The sequence below is a fragment of the Phallusia mammillata genome, chromosome 8 (genome assembly GCF_965637545.1).
Source record: "Phallusia mammillata chromosome 8, kaPhaMamm4.hap1.1, whole genome shotgun sequence".
Lineage (NCBI taxonomy): Eukaryota > Metazoa > Chordata > Ascidiacea > Phlebobranchia > Ascidiidae > Phallusia > Phallusia mammillata.
Window position 1 is genome coordinate 7,302,484 of NC_137259.1, and position 21,584 is coordinate 7,324,067.

At 45.8% G+C, this 21,584-nt stretch overlaps 1 protein-coding gene and 1 pseudogene across 2 annotated transcripts in view; both read left to right on the forward strand.

Moving 5' to 3' along the window:
- The first annotated feature begins 1,221 nt into the window (after positions 1 to 1,221).
- On the forward strand, positions 1,222 to 3,027 carry LOC145204696 (aromatic amino acid aminotransferase DDB_G0287711-like; annotated as a pseudogene). Its single transcript, XR_013853520.1, has 4 exons — positions 1,222 to 1,360; positions 1,519 to 1,719; positions 2,005 to 2,084; positions 2,903 to 3,027. The product of XR_013853520.1 is annotated as an aromatic amino acid aminotransferase DDB_G0287711-like (transcript).
- The window catches only part of LOC145204196 (titin-like), a 34,270-nt gene continuing 15,712 nt past the window's right edge, over positions 3,027 to 21,584 (forward strand). The window contains exons 1-6 of the mRNA XM_080076659.1: positions 3,027 to 3,125; positions 3,193 to 3,463; positions 3,577 to 3,878; positions 4,008 to 4,294; positions 6,171 to 6,291; positions 6,376 to 21,562. Of these exons, the coding sequence (XP_079932785.1) occupies positions 3,245 to 3,463; positions 3,577 to 3,878; positions 4,008 to 4,294; positions 6,171 to 6,291; positions 6,376 to 21,562 (16,116 nt within the window). The 5' untranslated portion in view covers positions 3,027 to 3,125; positions 3,193 to 3,244. The remainder of the gene's footprint in view (positions 3,126 to 3,192; positions 3,464 to 3,576; positions 3,879 to 4,007; positions 4,295 to 6,170; positions 6,292 to 6,375; positions 21,563 to 21,584) is intronic.

The window sequence follows — 21,584 nt, forward strand, 5'->3', positions numbered from 1 at the left end:
CCTTATCAAATCCCAAAAGATTTTTGACCATGTACTGTTATTTATCTCGCGAAAATCACAAAATATAAAACAGACTGCATTTTTTACTGGTTCGGTTCCGGTTCGGGTCCAACGCCAAACAAAATATAGGGTTCAACTCCGGTTAGGGTTTTTAGAAATCGTAATTAGCGGTTCGGGTTCGGTTCGGGTTCGGTTCGGGTTTAATGAAATTAACCGCTCAAACCGGTTCGCGGGTTCGGGTTCAGTTCCGGTTCGACTCTCTGGTTCAATTAGTTCTTGATTTTGTTACAGACATTTTTCACTGTAATACTTTTATGTGGTCACGCATGAGTGATACTAATTAAACCTCACCGAAAACGAAAACCGCGCACTTTAACACAGACAGAACAAGAGTCGCCAGAGCTTGCAGATTTTGTTAGTCAATTTTAAATGAGTTATTTCTTTGTAATACTGGAACAGTTCCTATAAAATAAGTTCCAAGTTATGCTCAGCTTTTCTACTAACTACTAACTGCGGTTCACAATTTTAGATTGCACAAGAACATGATTTGTTGATAATTGAAGATGACCCTTACTTTTATCTTCAATATTCCGAGGTAATACACTGTAGACTTACTACAGATTATGACACTGCTTTCTCAAAGTTTTGAAATTGCCATCTGTGAACTGCCAATACTTAAGAATATTGATTTAATTGACAATGTGCTTTGCTTTTTTCGATTTTGTGATACCTTGTAAATGCATGAAGTAATGAACATTTACTTAAATATGTTTGTATTGTTTTTAAATCCACAGGACTTTGTTCTGATCTGAGTTATCAATCTCTTGACACAGATGGCAGAGTAATTCGGCTGGATTCCATGACAAAATAGTTTGGCTGAGGTATTTAAAAAAACTGTTAACTGAGTTTCAAAATGCACAATTGGTTTGCAACAACCTATTTGCAATAAAATTGTCTAGTTGAAAATTTTATGTTTATAGTGAACATGACACACAACAATAAAGATGTAGGCTACTACTAGTGTTGGCCGTTCCATTTATGATATTAATTGCATAGGTATTAAAGGTGGACACTTGAAGTTGAAGAGTCAGTCTAACATATTTTGGTAACCTTTTGTATGTTTAAGGGTACAACCACAAAAAAATCTGCTATGTGGCGTTACATTATATGTGCTTAAGTTGATGTTAAATTTAAAAAAAACAAGCAAATCAAACAAAAGTCATGTTGTTTAATCCACAGTTTGCAATTATGACACAGTTTGATCATTGGGGCTTGGATGGTTTTCACCAACACATTAACTACCTTTTTTACCAGAAACTAAGAGATCGTACTGAAAAAATAATGGATGAGTTGCTGACCGGTAAGTGTTTTAACCTTGTTAAGGTTACTATAGCTTTTTTGAATTCACAATAAGCCTGCCTTAAGCATCACTTACTTTGTAATTAGTCCAAACTTTGTTCCTACATGATGCAAATTATAGTTTTCTAGCTAATGTGTATGCTGTAACTTCTCTCACAGATTTAATTGAATGGAAATCTCCTGAAGCTGTTTCATGTACTTGGGCGAAAAAAACAACCAGGATTCTCTTATTTTGCCAACACAGAATTTTGTGAAAAACATGATGTGTTTGTTGTACCTGGGGTTGACTTTTCATGTGACTTAAATACTGCAACAGCATATTTTCGAATTTGTTTTACATACACCAATCAACAAGAAGAGGTGAGAAAATATTATGTGTAACAACAAATTCTGTTTGCAAAGTCAGTCTAGAATGTTTCACCTGTGATATCATCAAATCATTTCAAAACTTTTACCAATTTTTATGTTCAAATATCAAATATTAGTTCATGAAATTTGTTTCTAAAACCATAAGACTATTTGTGTTTTAGTAAACATTTTTACACCTGGGTAACCTAAACCTTTGCTATATAACTGTTGTACTTTTGACTTTTATTCATTTTCATGGTTTTATGAGAAAACTGGTTGAAACATTTTCTTTTTTAGGCGATCAAGCGTCTGTGAAACCTGGTTGTGGACATAAATGCAAGACAATGATGATCAATTGTCCTCATTCACCAATAATTGTAACAACTACTTTATACTATACTTTATTACAATTGTTTCGATTTTTAAAATTCTTTAATATATTTGCAAAGTCAATACTCGTAATTGAAACTTAAAGCTTGAATCACCTAGTCGGTTGCATGGTGGATGAAGACTAATGAGCCTTGTAGCAATGGATGTAAGTTCAGAAAAAACACTTGGTCGTTCACCCTTTCGTTTTAAAGATATATATATATATTTCGCTATTACAGCATCGGTCAGTATCTACGAACAAGCAGTATGTTTTTGAACATTCTATTTAACCGATTTCATTAGTAAATATAAGCATTATTCGTGCGCGAAAAAATGCCTTTTGTTAGTTGTAGTGGAGTAAAACAGAATTACTTCTGTTTTTAAGAAGAAACTCTTGACGATCCCGAAGAATTTTAAAAAGAAGCCCTTGACGATCCCGAAAAATTTTCTTCGAGGAAAGAGTATCAGAAAGCACGCATTAGGGCATGTTTATTGATAGTATACCGGAAACGGAAAACAAAAATTGTAACCTAAAAAAAATTGTAGCCTTTCCTTTTTTTAGGTTAGGGGGCGTCAAAAAAATCCGGTTTTAGATGTGTATTCGCCTAAACATTCCAGTTTCAAACTGGTTTTAGCCGGTTTCTGCAGCCTACCGAACCTACAAGCCGGTTTAAACCGAAATTGGGAGCCATAAATTTGAACCCGATTTTCGAAAAAAACGAAGGCCATAGTCTTACTCTTTTCTTCGGTTTTTGTGGCTCAAAAAATTTGGGACAAATAACCGGTTATATAATCGCTTATGTAACACCGTTAATTGCTTTTCCAGATTCCAAGTTGGCGCTGTCAACGATGCCGGTCAATCTGATACAAGCAATAAAGCGAAACAACCAGCACTGTTGAAATAAAACCTCCAACATACGAGGTAAGAGCTGGACGCAGACATAAAGCAGAGTCACTGTAAAAAGTCGACCTACGCCAAGTGCTAATTGGACTAAGGAAGGCGATTTGCAAGAGGATAGAACAGTTATCGATACGACCAGCTCATTCGGGTAAGGCATAAGAAGAAACATGGACTAAGTATAAAGGGTAGAGTTGTAGCCTTGACTTTCTTCTTAGCCTCTTGGTTGTAAACAACTGTAACCGACACGGCGCTGGCAAATACGAGTTGATGATTGACAACAGCGCGGGATCAAAGATGGTCGCGGTAAACGACAAGGCTTCGGCCTATCCTGGCCCTGTGCAGAACCTTGAAGTAAAGGATGTTACCAAGAGCACAGCTTTCTTGATGTGGAACACACCAAAGACTGATGGAGGGGCTGTGATTTCCAATTACATTGTTGAAAAACGACTGTCTACACAAACGGCCTGGTCCACTGTTTCAACAGAGGTAAACAATAATACAAAATCAAAGCTATCGTTATCGTAGCAAAAGCTAATAACACTTTATTAACTGATGTTAACTTTGATTTGACTGTGTAAACTTATTGTGTAACTTCCTAGGTACACCATGAGTCTCACAAAGTGACAGGTCTTGCTGAGGGTGAACAATATTTCTTCCGCGTTCTGGCTAAAAACAAATACGGCATTGGCGAACCGACCGAGACCTGCGAGGTTGCTAGAGCTGCAGAAATTCCTGGAGCCCCCAAGTCTTTGGATGTAACAGGTTTTAACAAGACATCGGCTTCCCTTGTCTGGACTAAACCCGAATCAGATGGCGGAAGCCCAATTATTGCTTATTTGGTTGAGATGCAAATAGAGGGTATGGATGCATGGGTAACCACGGCAACTACATTAGCATTAAAGTAAGTTTTTTTTTCTGGTACTGATACAATGTTAAGATGTGTGTGTTGCCTAATCAAAAACAAGCGTACAAATTAATGTTACATTATACCGATTACCGACACTTACTTAACATCTGTTCGTTGCTGCAGGGCAACCATCAACGACTTATACGAGGGAGCGAAGTATCACTTCAGGGTGCGAGCTAAGAACGTCATGGGACCCGGTGAACCTATAAATACAGTGACCGCCAAGGATGACGTCACCGGACCTGGGGCCGATCTGCGCGAACTCTGTATGGGGAGGCAAGCTTCTGATGGTGTAATGCGCAGAGACAATGTTGACCGGCCTGGGCGTCCAGAGGCTGTCGAGGTCTGGCGTACAGGCGTCAGTTTGGTCTGGACAAAGCCGGAATGTGACGGTGGGGCCAAAGTCAATGGTAAGTCGACTAAACTTTGGTTAGTTTTCCCTGCAGGGTGCACTAATCGTTTTTGTCCGAATTTCCTTTTTTCTGTCTAACGCTGGCTTGTTATACGCGTTTGGTCAAGAAAGTGTGCTTCAATTTATTCAAATTAACACACATGTTAGTTATTGATCTAAATTTGATCCACCTAAAGTTTGGCCCGAATAACCCAGCGGTTCACCCACGGGCCCCCCAAACGCAATTTTTTGGAAACAGGTTTACTGACTAAAGTACATCATCTAGGACAGGGGTCGGCAACCTTTTTTGCACTGCGGACCGGTTTTTAAACTGAAATTTTATCGCGGACCGGTCTTCAAAAAACTACAAATATATAGCTATAAAAACGCTTAAATTAGTTTATCATGCCCAGGATACATGGGCAAAATATTTTATAGCATTTAACCTGAAAAATTATACGGCCCGGTAACGAACTCCTCGCGGACCGGTACCGGGCCGCGGACCGGCGGTTGCCCACCACTGATCTAGGAGTTATATGTTTTTGTGGTTGGTGCAATGTAAGGCATTTTAAAGAATTTTGTCACTTTTAATAGGATTCACTCTTTTTCACCCCTTAAACCTCAAAATATTCGTTTTTGTCTAACGCTGGTTTGTTATAGGCGTTTGGTGAAGAAAGAGGGCTTCAAATTTGTTGAAATTTACGCAGATGTTAATTAATTATCCCTAGTTGATCCTCTCAAAGTCTGACCCCGAACGACCCAGCTGTTTACCCACAGGTTCCCAAAACGTCAAAAATTTTATAATTTTATAATTGTTTTATACCTTTACAGTCCATAATATGTATACACTGTCAGTCAGATAGAAGTCCCAAAGGAGTAATTCACTAGTTTACGATTAAGAAAGCAGAGCGGGAGGGCTCAGCTTAGCGCCCGGACAGACGTTTTACGATTTTTTTTCAGTTTAGGCGAAGGTTTTAAACCTAAGACGTAATTAAAACTCGATAAACGTGCTTCGGTTTCGTATATGTCAGGCAAAACGTTGTTGATCAACGTACAGGTGAAAACATAAACTTGACTTTTTCGATAGCCACGATAAATGGTCTTTAAATACTTGTTGTCAGCTTGACCGCCGCATGACCGCAGGTCACTAAAGGTCAACTTATAAGTATTACAAACACAGTTAAGAACGATTTTTCGTCATAACGTAGCTTCATTGTTTTTGACAAATCAACTCAAAAATTAATACTTAAGTCATGTATAAATTGGGCAAAACGGTATTGTTAAACACTATGGACTGCGTACAATTTAAAACGATGTCAAAAGGTCATAAAACGGTTGTTCGGCGTCTGTACCGTGAAAGGTTACTACAGGCCAATGGTATTTGATTTGCAAAACAAAGTTAAGTCAGAAACAATTTGTTATGTATGCTTTTGTAGCAAACGGCTTCTTAATTTGTAGTGTATTTTAAACAACTAAGGCTCTCTAGAAAAGTTTGTGTTTGAAAACCTTGGACGACAATATCAAGGTCAAACAAGAGATTAAATTAAAATTATTTTTCCGTTCTTTTTTACGTTTTTTTTTGTAATTTTATGACAATAATTATGCAAAAAGAATACGTACAAAACTTTTTTAAAGTAGGGTCAATGCTTTCTAATAATTTGCCGTTAGGAATCTAAAAATAACCAGAACATTTGTTTATTGTAAACCAACACAAACACGCTTGTGGGGACCCATTCGTTTTTGTTTGCAAAAACAATCATATGTGTAGATCAAATGATGTAAATAGTAACTTGGTAAATAGGATAGAGAATATATAAAATAGAAGTATATTAGAAAGGCAATATTCTAGTGTTTGTTATGTCTTAATTTTTACTGACATGACTAAACGTGTTTAGGTTACACCATTGAACGGCGTGAACTGCCTGCTGGCTGTTGGCTCAAGTGCAATTTCGGCAACGTGATTGACACCAAGTTTGATGTAACCGGTCTTACAGAAGGCGGCGACTACATCTTTAGGTAAGCATTCCATTATATTGAAAACTGACACACCAGTTTCACAAGGTATAGTTTAAAGTTTACTGAACACAATTTCGTTTTCAGAATCTTTGCTAAGAATGCTAACGGAAGCGTTTCTGACGAATCAGAGCCATCTGAGGCAGTTACTTGCCGTGCAGATGGCAGCATCAGCAAACCATCTGATTCCACAGGTCCAGTTACGGCCACGGATGAGCTTGAGCCAGCAAGCGTGGACGTAGGCGCCGAATACAGGGATATTGTGTTGGTTAAAACCGGAGACGCGCTGACTCTTCTTGCGTACATCAGCGGCAAACCTGTTCCTACTGTTTCTTGGGAAAAGGACGGAGTCGAATTCGAGTCCAGCGCCAAACGAGCAATCCGTACCACTGAAGAAACATCCAATGTAACAGTAAACGATTGTTCTCTTTTAGACAGCGGCACATACACAATCAAAGTTCGAAATGCCGGTGGTGACAGGTCAATTGGAATCAATGTTCGTGTTCTTGACACACCTAGCGGGGGCCTGAAGATCAGCGGAGTAACTCCTGAAAAATGCATTCTTTCATGGCAGGCGCCAACGCTCAATGGCGGGGCCCAGGTCACCAGCTATTTCATCGAGAAGCGAGAAACTTCCCGCTTGGCGTGGACTGTCGTAACATCGTCCACCGAGCACACTCAGCACAAGGTGACTGGTTTGATTCAGGGCAATGAGTACGTGTTCCGCATTCGCGCCAGAAACAAGTTTGGATTGGGCGAACCAGTTGAGTCTACACCAGTTTCCGCAGTTGATCCGCATGTGCCACCCGAACCACCTCAAAATGTCATGGTTTCCAATATCATGAAATCCAGTTGTTCTTTAACTTGGGATCGACCTGAGTCTGATGGAGGTGCTGAAATCTCTGGTTACATTATCGAACGACGTGAAAAGAACTCGTCAAGATGGCTTCGCGTCAACCGAAGACTTGTTTCGGATTGCAGACTTCGAGTAAGCGACTTGAAAGATGGGTCCGAGCAAGAGTTCCGTGTTTACGCTGAAAATCGTGCTGGAACTGGTCAGCCAAGTATCACAAGTGGATTCTTTGCTATCAGTGATCCTATCTACCCACCAGAACAAGTCGGTATTCCTCGTGTTATCGACAGCACCAGGTCCTCAATTACACTGAAGTGGACAAGACCGATGTACGATGGAGGCGCCGACATTAGCGGCTACTCAGTTGAATTCGCCGAAGTTTCGGAGAAATCTGACGACGAGGACGAAAGCCAGCTTGCCGAGCTTACATGGGTAAAGGCGGTTGATAAATCAAATCTCCGCACAACCAGCTACACCACCACTGGCCTGTCAGCGGAAAAACACTACCGATTCCGCGTATGTGCCCACAATAGCTGTGGTGTATCTGAGCCTTCCTTTGTTCCGGCTAAGGTTACTCCGCTTGAGCGACAAGAACCTCCCACATTTGGTCCAGACGCTGAGTTGAGAAGAACTCTCACAGTCCGTGCGGGAGGCTCTGTCCGTCTTGCTGTTCCAATTGCAGGTCGACCGGCACCAAGTGTCGCTTGGTCAAGACCGAATAATGGACTCAAGGAACGCGCAATCATTGACACAAGTGATTCCATGACCACTTTGATCTTGGAGGACGTAACCCGAGACGACACCGCAAAATATACCCTGACTTTGGAGAACCAGAGCGGTTCAGTTAATGCCTCGGTGATGGTAAAGGTCCTTGACAGTCCTGGAGCTCCAGGTGACTTTGCAGTCACTGCAATGTCGAAGAACACTGTATCGGTCGCATGGAAAGCACCCGAAAACGACGGTGGAAGCAATGTGACAAACTACATTCTTGAAAGACGTGAGGCAAGCAAGAAGTCCTGGTCGACGGTTGAGACTGCCTGCACCAGAAATTCGTACAAGTTTTCCAAGCTTAATGAAGGATTATTGTACTACTTCCGCGTCATGGCTGAGAACGAATACGGCGTCGGAGCTCCAACTCAAACTGACAAGCCACTGCGAGCATCAGAAGAGCCAGGAGCACCAAGATCTATCCACTGCAGTGACATCACTAACGAGAGCGTGACTTTGCAGTGGACCAAGCCTAATTACGATGGTGGTAGCGAGATTTTGGACTATACCATTGAACAGCAATTGAAGGGATTTGATCAATGGAGCAAAGTGAAGACGGTTAAAGCTTCCGTACATTCTTTCACCATTAAATCGCTCAATGAAAATCAGCTTTATACCTTCCGCATATCCGCAAGAAATGATTCTGGTATTGGTCAACCTACTGAACTTCCAGGACATTTGCTGGTTGTTACCCAAACTGCTCCACCTGATGCGGACCTCGCTGGACTCAGTCAAAAGGTTGTCGAAGGCAAGGCTGGTACACATATCCAGGCTTCAATTGTGATCAAGGGCAAACCATTCCCAAGCACCGAATGGAAATACGCTGGCGAAGAGCTAAAGATGACGAGCAGGATCAACTACCAAACTGAAGGAAACGTTGCAACGCTGTCGATCAAAGATGCCGAGCTTAAAGACACAGGTCTGTACGAACTCGTTCTTGAAAACAGCGTTGATAGCAAGACTGTGCCTGTTTCTGTCCGGGTATTGGACAAGCCTGGACCTCCAAAGGGACCTGTTGTCTTCTCCAACGTCACTTCTGATTCCATGGTGATTTCTTGGAGTCAACCAGAAGCCGACGGTGGAGCTGCAGTTAACAACTACGTTGTCGACATGAGAGAAACATCCGGCGATGCTACTGAATGGCGAATGATTTCAGGATCGACCGCTCGTACCACTCTGAAGGTAACCAGGTTGTCAGCTGGCATGGATTACGCGTTTAGGATCCGAGCTGAGAATAGATTTGGAGTCGGAAAGGCTTTGCAATCACAAGCTGTAACTGCCCAGTTTCCATTTAAGGTCCCAGGACCTCCAGGTTCACCAGAAGTGGTTGCAACATCACGCGAAACTATGTCCATTAAGTGGACGGCGCCGACAAACGATGGAGGTTCAAAGATTCTTGGATACCACGTTGTAAAGAAAGACAGAAACTCGATACTATGGGCCAAGTGCAGCAAGACCTTGTTGTCTAGTACTAAATACAAGGTAACCAACTTGCACGAAGGTCTCGAGTACGAATTCAGGGTGTACGCCGAGAACGCTGCCGGTCTTGGAAAAATGAGCAAGGCATCTGAACACGCAGTCGCACGTGATGCAGTAGACCCGCCCAGGGAGGTTGAGGTTGTCGGTGTTACCCGCTCTTCTGTTCACATCCAATGGAAGAAACCTGAGTACGACGGTGGAGCAAGAATCACTGGATACATCATCGAGAGACTTGAGCTGCCGCATGGTCGCTGGCTAAAATGCAACTTCAGTAACGTTTCCGCAACCAACTTTAATGTGGAAGGACTAACTGAAGGCTTGAGCTATGAGTTCCGAGTATTCGCCAAAAACGCTGCGGGTGCCATCAGTGCCGCTGCTGACATCATATCACCAGTCCTAGTGAAGGATGAGATGTTGCCGCCAACCATTGACATGGATTCACGTTACTGCGAGGTAGTGGTTGTGAGAGCCGGCAAAACGGTGAAACTGGAAGCTGGCATCAGAGGCAAGCCAACACCTACCATGGTCTGGAAGAAAGATAACGAGGAGCTTAAGTCTTCATCACACATGGCTATCAAAAACACTGACGTTTCATCTTGCCTTGAAATTGTGGACGCAAGCAGGGACGACACAGCAACTTACACGCTTACAGTACAGAACTTCGCTGGATCGCGGTCACTTGCTATTCAAGTCAAAGTTCTTTATAACCCTGGGGCACCAACAGGACCTTTGAAGGTGTCAGGTATTACTGCCGACAAGTGCACACTGCATTGGGAGTCGCCAAAACGCGACGGTGGAGCACCAGTTACCAACTACGTTGTTGAAAAACGCGAGACCAGCCATCTTGCCTGGGTGCTTGTGAACCCAAGTGTGGAAGGCACGACTTGCAAGGTCAGCAAATTGCTGGCAGACAACGAATACGTGTTCCGCGTCCGTGCAGAAAACAAGTATGGAGTCGGTGACATCCTTGAATCAGAAGAGATCACCGCACGAAATCCATTCAAAGCTCCAAATGCCCCGGCCACGATTGAGATCACATCAGTCACGAAAAACACTGTAATGTTAACTTGGTCGCGCCCGAAATCTGATGGAGGTTCAGAAATATCAGGATACATCATTGAGAAGAAGCAACGCACTGGAATGCGATGGATCCGTGCAAACCGACAAACCGTAATGGACCTGAGATATAAGGTCTGCGATCTGAACGAAAACCAAGAGTACGAGTTCCGCGTTTGTGCTGAAAACTCCGCTGGAAATAGCCCTTGGAGCGATGTCACTCCATTTGTGCTTATCGAAGATCCAAAATATTCTCCTGAAGCTCCGCTATCGTTCCGAGTTGATGACACCACAAAGTCATCGGTTAGTCTTTCGTGGATGCCACCCACTTTTGACGGAGGAAGCGACGTAATGGGTTACGTCATCGAGATGAGCAAAATGAAGAAGCGCAGGACTGTTTCCCAATCTTCGACTTCAACTATTGCCACCACCATAACTATGACAACCGTTGATGGCGTAGAAGAGCAGTCTGTTCTTGATGAGGAGCAAAGAGACATAAGACGCGAGTGGGTAAAGGTTTCAGGAAAGAACCTTATTCGGGATACAGACTATCTTGTCACCGGCCTCCGCGATAGCGCAGAGTACTTGTTCCGTGTCGCTGCTGTCAGCAAGGTCGGCACAGGAACTTGGTCTATGTTGAGAATGCCAGTGATCTGTGTTGATCGTTTGGAAATGCCAGAGCTCATCATTGACGAAACTGTGCACCGCAACGTCACCATCAAGGCAGGCGCGATGTTGCGACTTAACCTCGGGTTCCGTGGCAGACCAACACCAACAATTATTTGGTCAAAGGCCGACATGCTTGCCGATGCTCTTAAACAACGAGTCAACATTGACACAACGCCATACAACACCTCGCTTGTGATCAATGAGGCTGATCGTTACGACGCTGGCAAGTACATGGTGACGGTTGAGAACTGCGAGGGCTCAAAGGACTTTTCCTACAACGTGAAAGTTATGGATACACCAGGACCTGTGTTGGATCTTGTCGTCAGTGATGTTACTCGTGATTCAGCGACACTCAAATGGACCACGCCTGAAAACGAAGGCAGCGCTGTTATCACAAACTATGTGGTTCAAAAACGCGAGGCATCCAGAAAAGCCTGGACTACTGTTTCGAGCGAGTGCACACGCACCTCGATGAAGATCACTCCTTTGAATGAAGGAGACTCGTACATGTTCCGTGTAATGGCGGAAAATGCCAACGGTTTGGGTGTACCATGCGAATCTCAAGAATCTGTGAAGATCTCAATGAAACCTTCTTGTCCTGGAAAGGTACAAGTCGTTGATGTGACCCAGTCAACTGTCAGTTTGGCCTGGGGTAAACCAGAACACAACGGTGGAAGCGAGATTACAGGTTACGTGATTGAGATGGTTTTGAACGGATTCGAAAACTGGCAGCAATGTTCCACAGTTAACGCAATGTCAGCCACTGTAAAAGGCCTAGAGGAAGGTCGTCAATACATGTTCCGCGTCAAAGCAAAGAACGACAAAGGCCTGAGCGAAGCTTCAACACTTGGAGCTCCAGTGACTGCTATGGAAATTGTCGAAGCTCCTGAATTGTCCTTACGTGACTTACCTGTTGGTGGTATTCACGGTAAAGCCGGTACAACCATCAAGTTTACAGTTCCGATCAGCGGCAAGCCAAAGCCTGAGGTTACCTGGAAGAAGGATGGCGAAACTCTGAAACAGACAACTCGTGTATCAACCGTAAACTCAGCACTGGACACAACCATCACCATGAAAACTTGCAAGCTTGAAGATTCCGGTCGTTATGAAATCATTGCAACCAACGCATCGGGAACAAAAACTGGAACTGTCGTTGTCAACGTTCTTGACAAGCCAGGAAAGGTTGGAGACTTATTGGCTGACGCAGTAACTGAGAACTCAGTCAGCCTAGTGTGGCAACCACCTTCTGAGGATGGGGGATGTCAGATCAGCAACTACGTTGTACAAATGCGCGACGTGGAGTCTGAAACGTGGGTTGAATGTGCAGCTACTGCTGTGAGACCGAGAATAAAAGTTACAAAGCTGGTATTGGGCAAGGAATATCAATTCCGGGTTGCCGCTGAAAACCGCTTCGGTTGTGGAGGTTTCGTTACATCCGAGAAGGTCACAGTCAAGTTTCCGTTTAACAAACCTGGCCCTCCTGGAATTCCGAAGGTCAGCGTCGTTGGTTCAGATCATGTAGTTTTGCATTGGCACGAACCCGTCCATGATGGAGGTAGTCCTGTTATCGCTTATCACGTGGAAATGAAGGATAGAAACAGCATTCTCTGGCGCAAGGTCAATCGATCTGACATTCACGATTGTGCATTTAAGGTTACTGGATTACAACCAGGCCTTACTTATGAATTCCGGGCTTACGCCGAAAATGCTGCTGGATGCGGAAAGCCAAGCCAAGCATGCGACCCAATCGTGGCACGTGATCAGATTTCACCTCCCTGTATGGTCGATCCAGTCGGGGTTACACGTACATCAGTGGATTTGGTATGGCGCAAGCCAGAAAACGATGGCGGCGCTAAAATCACTGGCTACGTGGTTGAGCGACGTGACGTGCCCAACGGCAGATGGATGAAATGCAACTTCAGCAATTTGGACGAGTGTAGATACACGGTCACAAGCCTTGTTGAAGACACAACATACGAGTTCCAGGTCATCGCCAAAAATGCCGCGGGATCTGTGTCCCAGCCGAGTGAGCCAAGTGAGCGTGTAACCTGCAAAGACGCGTTCACACCTCCACGATTGGACTTAGATCCAAAGTTGCGAGATACCATCATTGTAAAGGCTGGCGAGTCAACCACGATCTCAGCTGCTATCTTCGGAAAACCACAACCAACGGTCACATGGTCTCGCAATGGCAGAGAACTAGAACATTCACCAAAGACTGATATAGCATTGAACGAACATTCGACCGCTCTTACTCTCAAGGATGCGAATCGAGATGACAGCGGAGAATACGTTCTACACTTGAAGAACAGTGCAGGTTCAAGGTCAATCTCTGTAAACGTAAAGGTTCTTGACCGTCCAGGCCAACCCATCGGCCCGCTTGGGGTTACTGAAGTTACGTCCGAGAGATGTCGCTTGACCTGGAGACCGCCAACGAACAACGGCAGCGCACCAATCACGAACTACGTTGTTGAGAAGCGTGAAACATCTCGACTTACATGGACTCTTGTGGCAGCGGATGTTGAAGGAGTAACCATCAAGGTCAACCGCCTTCTTAAAGGCAATGAGTACTTGTTCCGCGTTATGGCTGTGAACAAATACGGTGTTGGCGTGCCTTTGGAGTCGGTGCCAGTAGTGGCTAAAGATCCATTCAGCTGCCCCGGAGCTCCAGGTCAGCCGCAGATCTCTACAGTTATGCGCAACTCAGTTGTCGTAACATGGACAAGACCTACATCAGATGGAGGAAGTGAAATTACCGGATACCACATCGAACGTAAAGAAAGAAATTCACTTCGCTGGACCCGCGCTGTTCGCCGAGCTGTCAGCAGCTTGCACCACAAGGTCACTGGTCTCAACGAGGGCTACGAATACGAATTTCGTGTTTCGGCTGAGAACGCTGCTGGCATCGGACCCTTGTCCGATATTAGTGCACCAGTGCTTTGCAAAGAGCCAGTATACCCGCCTGGACCAGTTGGAATTCCCAAAGTGGTTGACACAACACGCAGAAGCATCTCATTGGCCTGGACTCCGCCTTCATTTGATGGTGGCGCTGACGTCAGCGGTTATCAGATTGATGTGTGCCCGAAAGAAGCTGAGGTAGAAGACTGGGTAAAGTGTACTCCACCGACAGGTGTCAAATCCACTGAGTACACTGTCACCGATCTGCAAGCCAATAAGGAATACAAGTTTAGAGTTGCCGCCATAAACGTGGTTGGTTGTGGCGAGGCTGTCCAGCTGCCAGTTGCAGTTGAGACTAGCGATAGACTTGAAGCACCTGAGATTTCACCCGACGGCGATTTGAGAAAGAATCTCACCGTTAAGGCTGGAAACTCCATTCGTCTTCATGTTCCAATTCGTGGGCGTCCGGTACCGACAGTTCGCTGGAGCAAGGAAGGATCGGCCAATATTGCTGAACGTGTTCAGATTGATTCATCAGAAGCTGGTACCACTTTGCTTGTACAAGAATGCAACCGAGAGGACTCTGGCAAATATACCTTGACCCTTGACAACAGCTCCGGTTCGGTATCGGCAAGTTGCTCAGTTAAGGTACTTGACACACCAGGACCTTGCCAGAATCTTGGCGTCAAGGACGTCAGCAAAGATTACGCTACGGTCACATGGAATCCACCAACCAATGATGGCGGTTCTCACGTGACCAACTACATCGTCGAGAAGAAAGAACGGGGCCGCAAAGCCTGGTCTACCATTACCACTGGCTGCCAGCGTACCCATTTAAAAACAAACCTTGCCGAGGGACAAAGCTACCTGTTCCGCGTTATTGCAGAAAACGAGAATGGCATCGGTGAACCTGCTGAAACTACCAAGCCCGTGAAAGCAACAGAAGTACCTGGATTGCCCGAGGCACTCGAAGTGGTCGATGTTACACGATCATCTGTTGCACTCAAGTGGGCTAAACCAGAAGAAGATGGCGGATCAAAGATTCTTGGTTACACCGTCGAATCGCTCGAAAAGGACCAGAACAAATGGGTTAAGCGCGCCACTGTAAAAGAACCACTGGCTACTATCAACAACCTCAAAGAGGGACAGGAATACGCCTTCCGTGTTGTGGCTCTTAACGAAGCTGGTGCTTCTGATCCTCGCGAATGCGTTTCACTCGTGATGGTACGCGACACCTTTGTATCTCCGTCACTGGATCTTACTCAGCTTCCTCACGGCGTTGCTCACGTAAAGGTCGGCGATAATCTTGACATTAGAGTGCCTTACAGTGGCAAGCCTGTACCACATATCAAATGGATGAAGGACGGCGCAAAAGTAAAGATCACCAAACGCATGGATGTCGAGAGCGACAATGTTGGAATGGCATGCCTTAAAATACAGGCTGTTACACCTGAAGACGCCGGAGAGTTTGAGCTGGTCGCTGAAAACCAAGGAGGAAAGCGGTGTGCCAAGATCAAAGTTGTTGCACTTGATAAACCAGGAGCAGTGGAAGACTTACAGACTGCCGATGTCACTGAATCATCTGTAGTTCTCTCTTGGAAACAACCTATTTCAGACGGAGGCTCTTCTATCAGTTGCTATGTTGTGGATATGCGCACTGCCGAAGAGGCTGAGTGGCGTGTGGTGTCATCAGCCATCGTACGTACCACGTTTAAATGCACCAAACTCACGCTTGGCAAAGAGTATACCTTCCGAGTTCGTACAATGAATCGATTCGGACTGGGACCAGCGATGTTTACAGATCCAGTTCTTATACAGTTACCATACAAAGTTCCTGGACCACCAGGCACTTGTACAGTTAGCTATGCATCCAAGGAAGCCATGGTGGTCAACTGGCAAGAACCGGTCCAAGACGGCGGCAGCGTTGTCGTAGGTTATCACTTGGAGGTTAAGGATCGCAACAGCATTCTGTGGAAGAAGGCAAACCGTGCAATCATAAGAAGCACACACTTCCGCGTGATTGGCCTTCAAGAAGGACTTGAATACGAGTACAGAGTGTCAGCTGAAAATGCAGCAGGCATTGGCAAACCAAGTCGCCCATCACAAGGAGCTTTCGCCCGCGACCCAGTGGATATTCCACGTGAGGTTGAGGTAGCAGATATCACTCGCTCGACATGCTTGGTGCGCTGGAAGAAGCCTGAGTACGATGGAGGACAGAAAATTGTTGGATACATGGTGGAACGACGCGATCTGCCAGCAGGGCGTTGGACTCGGGCTAGCTTTAACATCATTCCAGACAACGAGTTTTTGGTAACTGGTCTGAACGGTGGGGCAGACTACGAGTTCCGTGTTTTGGCCAAGAACGCAGCAGGAATCTTTAGCGAGGCATCTGCCAGCACAGGGGCTGTGAAATGCGAGGATGACTTCCGTCCTCCAAGGATTGCCCTGGATGCACATCTCCTTGATGAAGTCAAGGTCTCTGCTGGATCCACCATCCGTCTTCACGTTGGAATCTCTGGCAAGCCGGATCCGATTGTCGTTTGGTCTCTAAATGGCCAAGATATCCGAGAGGATTTCAGACGCGTATTCGACAACACATTCGACCACAGCAGCATCATTATCAAAGACTGTGCCCGAAACGATTCTGGCAATTACACTGTAATGGCAAAGAACGCTTGTGGTGAGAAATCAGCTCAGATCAAGGTTATGGTACTGGACAAGCCTGGACCACCAACGGGACCAATCCACTTCTCAAGGATCACAGATGCTCGCATAACTTGTTCTTGGGAAGCACCGCAACAAGATGGCGGCGCCAAGATTACGCATTACGTCCTGTCCAAGCGTGAAACATCCCGCCTAGCTTGGTCGATTGTAACCGAAGCCGAGGAGCTGTCAACTCACACAGTACAGAGACTTATCAAGGGCAATGAATACCAATTCCGCGTACAAGCTGTAAACAAGTTTGGAGTGGGTGACCCTCTTGATTCGGAACCAGTCGTTGCCAAGAACAGCTTTGTTGAACCTAGCGCACCTGGTGTACCAGATGTAAGCAACGTCTGTCGCGACAGTTGTACAGTGATGTGGAAGCGACCTGAAAGCGATGGTGGAGCCGATATTGACCAATACGTGCTGGAGAGGCGAGAACGCAAGAGCTCCCGATGGATCAAGTGCAGCAAGAAGCCAATTCGCGACTTGCGCTTGAAGGTCACCAACCTTACCGAAGGAAACGAGTATGAATTCAGAGTTGCTGCAGAAAACGCTGCCGGCATTGGAGCTTACAGCCCTCTATCTCTTCCAACCATAATGCGCGATCCAATTGACGTTCCAGGACCGCCCAGCAGTCCAAAGGTTCGTGATACAACGAAATCGTCGATTCTTCTTGCTTGGACCCGACCACCATATGACGGCGGAAGCCCTGTGATTGGGTACTTGCTTGAGATGAAAATCGGCGAGAAAGAACAAATTGAAGAACAGGAAGACGAGGCTGCATCCGTTGCCGCCGATGAGGAAGGTTGGACAGTTGTGCAGCCAAATATCTTGCACACAAAATACGAGGTAGAAAAACTCAACAACGACACCGCTTATCGTTTCCGGGTTTCTGCAATCAACAAGGGAGGAGTTGGCGAGCCGGCTGAGATCTCAGAAGCAGTTAAACCAATTGACAAGCTTGAATCGCCCGATTACGACCTTGAGCCTTTGTTGCGTAAAACTCTTGTCGTCAAAGCTGGAACTACTATTAACGTCAGTATACCAGTGAAAGGAAGACCGACGCCGAGCGTGAAGTGGACCAAGGACAACACGAACATTACTACGAATCCACGCGTACATGTCGATAACGTCGATGGAAAGACCATTGTCGTGATTCAAGACTGCAACCGGGATGATACTGGAAAATATGCATTGTCACTTGAGAATGCAAGCGGCGTTGCTAATACCTTTATCAGTGTTCGGGTCCTTGATACTCCAGGGGCACCATTTGCGATCAAAATCAAAAAGGTGACGCAACAGTATGCGATTATTACTTGGGATGCTCCAGTCGTTGATGGTGGATCTGACGTTTTCAACTATTGCGTTGATAAACGTGAGACTACCCACCGCGCATGGTCGTCAGTGACTCGCCAATGCACCAAGCTGTCTTACAAGATCGAAGGTCTGAACAAGGGAAGTAGTTATTTCTTCCGCGTGATGGCTGAAAACGAAAGGGGAGTTGGTGTTCCTGTTGAATCCGAAGCTGTTGTTGCAACCGAAGTGCCAGCACCAATCAATGATTTACGCATTGAAGACATGACAAATAGTTCGATCTCATTGGCTTGGGGAAAACCAGACGCTGATGGCGGAACACCAATCACAGCTTACCACATCGGTTACTTGATTAAGGGTGCCGAGGAATGGCAAACCATGAAGACCAGACACACCAAAGCCACTGTTGATGATTTGAAGAAGGACAGCAAGTACGAGTTACGGGTTGCAGCTGAAAATGAAGCTGGCCTTGGTGAATGGAGCGCCGTTGGTCCAGTAGCTGTACGTGAGCAGTTAATTCCACCTGAAGCAGATTTCAGTTCGATTCCAGGACGTACCATTAACATGCGCGAGGGCGGCAACCTAAGACTTGACATTCCGTTTTATGGCAAACCGATCCCATCCGTGAAATGGAGCAAAGAGCGTATTCCATTGAAGCAGAGTGATCACGTTGCTTATGAGCGATCCAAGGACGTCGCAATGTTGGTGATGAAGAATGTAAAGAAGACTGACGCTGGTCAATACTTCTTGCATCTTGAAAGCGCCGGCGGTCGCAAGGATAATTCCTTTACTCTCAACGTCTACGGAAATCCTGGTCCAATTAAGGGCCTGATTGAGTTCCCAGAGATCAGCGCTGAGAGTATTGTTCTTAAATGGTGTCCTCCAGAAGACAACGGAGGCTCAGAGATCACAAACTACATCATCGAGAAGAGGGAAACATCCAGCGATGTTTGGTCTTCTGTCAACGCCAACTGCAGCAGGACCACAGTCAAGGCCACAAAACTGCATCCAAATACAGAGTACGTATTCCGCGTTGCCGCTGAGAACAAGTACGGCATGGGAGAGTTCTCTGAATCAATGGATGTTGTCGCCAAGTATCCATTCCGCGTTCCAACTGCTCCAGGACAGCCAGAAGTTGTTGAGATGACTGCAGACTCCATGAACATCATGTGGAAGGAATGCCACTCTGATGGCGGCTCTGAAATTCTTGGTTATCACATTGAACGCAAGGAGCGCAATGCTATCCTTTGGACCAAGCTTAACCAATCAGCTATTAAGAACCGAGAATACAAAGCGAACGGGCTTACTGAAGGCTTGGAGTACCAATTCCGCGTTTATGCTGAGAATCAAGCTGGTATAAGCGGCCCAAGTGACGCAAGCAAACCAGAACGTGCCCACAATGTGGTTAGCCCACCATCATGCCCTGATTGGACCGACATCACACGTGACACTGTGACGTTGATCTGGCAGCCACCGAAGTCTGACGGCGGAAGCAAAATCATCGGTTACAACATTGAGAAGCGGTCGGGTGAAGACGGTCGATGGTTGAAGTGCAACTACACAAATGTTCAGGAGTGCGAGTTCACAGCAACGGCGTTAAACATGGGCGAAAAATACCAGTTCCGCGTATTTGCGCGTAACGCCACCGGTACAGTCAGCAAACCGTCGATACCAAGCGCCGAGATCGTTTGCAGAGATGACTTCCAGCCGCCAAACATTCAACTTGAAGCTGATCTTTATGATGGAGTCAACATACGCGCTGGCGCTACACTGAGGCTAAAGGCCATGGTAACGGGCAAACCAGCACCACGCATTACATGGACTTTCAACGACAAGGAGGTTGTTGCCAATGCACAGGTTGACATTAACAACCAGAAAAACACCAGTCAAGTTACAGTTAAGGATACGACCAGGCTAAACAGCGGAACATACGTGATTTCAGCGAGAAATCCATGCGCTACCAAGACCATGGACATCAAAGTAGTGGTTTTTGACAAACCGGGACCACCCGAAGGACCAATCAAATTTACATCACTGACACAAGATAAGGTTACTCTTTGGTGGGGAAGCCCGAAGGAAACCGGAGGCGCTTTGATTGACAACTACGTTATCGAGAAGCGCGAGACCACAAGACTAAACTGGTCATTGGTTACTGCAAGCTGTGGCTCCAACAATTTGACTGTCAACCGGTTGATCAAAAACCACGAGTACCAGTTCCGCGTTTCTGCGCAGAACAAGTACGGAGTAGGTGCCCCATTGCTGTCAGATGCCGTTGTTGCCAAGGTCTCATACACCGTACCTTCACCGCCTGGACAACCTCAATACTCGAGCTCAAGTGTTGATTCCATTACAGTCGCTTTCACAAGACCAGTTAGCGATGGCGGTAACGAGATTATCGGATACAACGTTGAACGACGGGAAAAGAAGAGCATGCGTTGGGTGCGCGTCAACAAGAGGCCTGTCACCGAACTTCGATGCAAAGCTACAGGACTTACTGAAGGCGGGGAATACGAATTCCGCGTTATGGCTGAAAATGCAGCTGGCTTAAGCAAGCCAAGTGAAACATCTTCTTTGATCGTATGCCGTGAACCGATTAGCCCACCAGCAGCTCCAGGCATCGCTCGAATCACTGACACTACACGCAGTACAGTGGCTTTGACGTGGACGCCACCAAATTACGACGGGGGCAGTCATGTTACCGGGTATGTTGTTGAGGCAAAGAAGTACATTGCTGACGAGGAGCAGACTGATGGTAATGAGTGGATCAGAATGAACCCCGAAACAATCAGATCATGCGAATACGTGTTACCTAACCTAGAACCAGGCGCCGAGTACAACCTTCGTGTTCGGGCAATGAACGCTGGAGGACTTGGAGACCCAACAACAGTTTCGGGCAAGGTTATGGCTACGGACAAGCTTGAGGCTCCTGATTTCCAGATCGATGCTGATTTCAAGTCTCACTACGTCGTCCGAGCTGGAGCCGCTCTCCGGTTGTTTGTTCTTTACCACGGAAGACCTACTCCTAATGTGAGTTGGTCTAAACCTGATGTGGAACTTCAAGACCGCGCTGAGATACAGACGACCGGATACAGTACTTTGTTGTTGATCAACTCCACAACCAGAGATGATTCAGGCAAATATACACTTACCCTGGAGAACAGCACTGGCGAAAAGAAACTGCACATGACTGTAAAGGTATTGGATACACCTGGAGAGGTTGGGGCCATTAAATGCAAGGAAGTCACACGCAACAGCGTTACACTTGCTTGGGACTCACCTCTCATTGACGGCGGAGCGATGGTCAAGAACTACATCGTAGAAAAGAGAGAAGTGTCACGACGCAGCTGGCAGACCGTGGCCACTAAGTGTTCACGAACATCGTTCAAGGTTACCAAGCTGCAGGAAGGCACGACTTACCTGTTCAGGATTCTACCGGAAAATGAATACGGAGTCGGAGAGCCGCGTGAGACCGAAACACCGATCACCGTCACAGAAGTGCCAGGAATCCCAGAGCGTGTTGATATTGCTGAGGTTAGTATTCAATGCCCTTAAC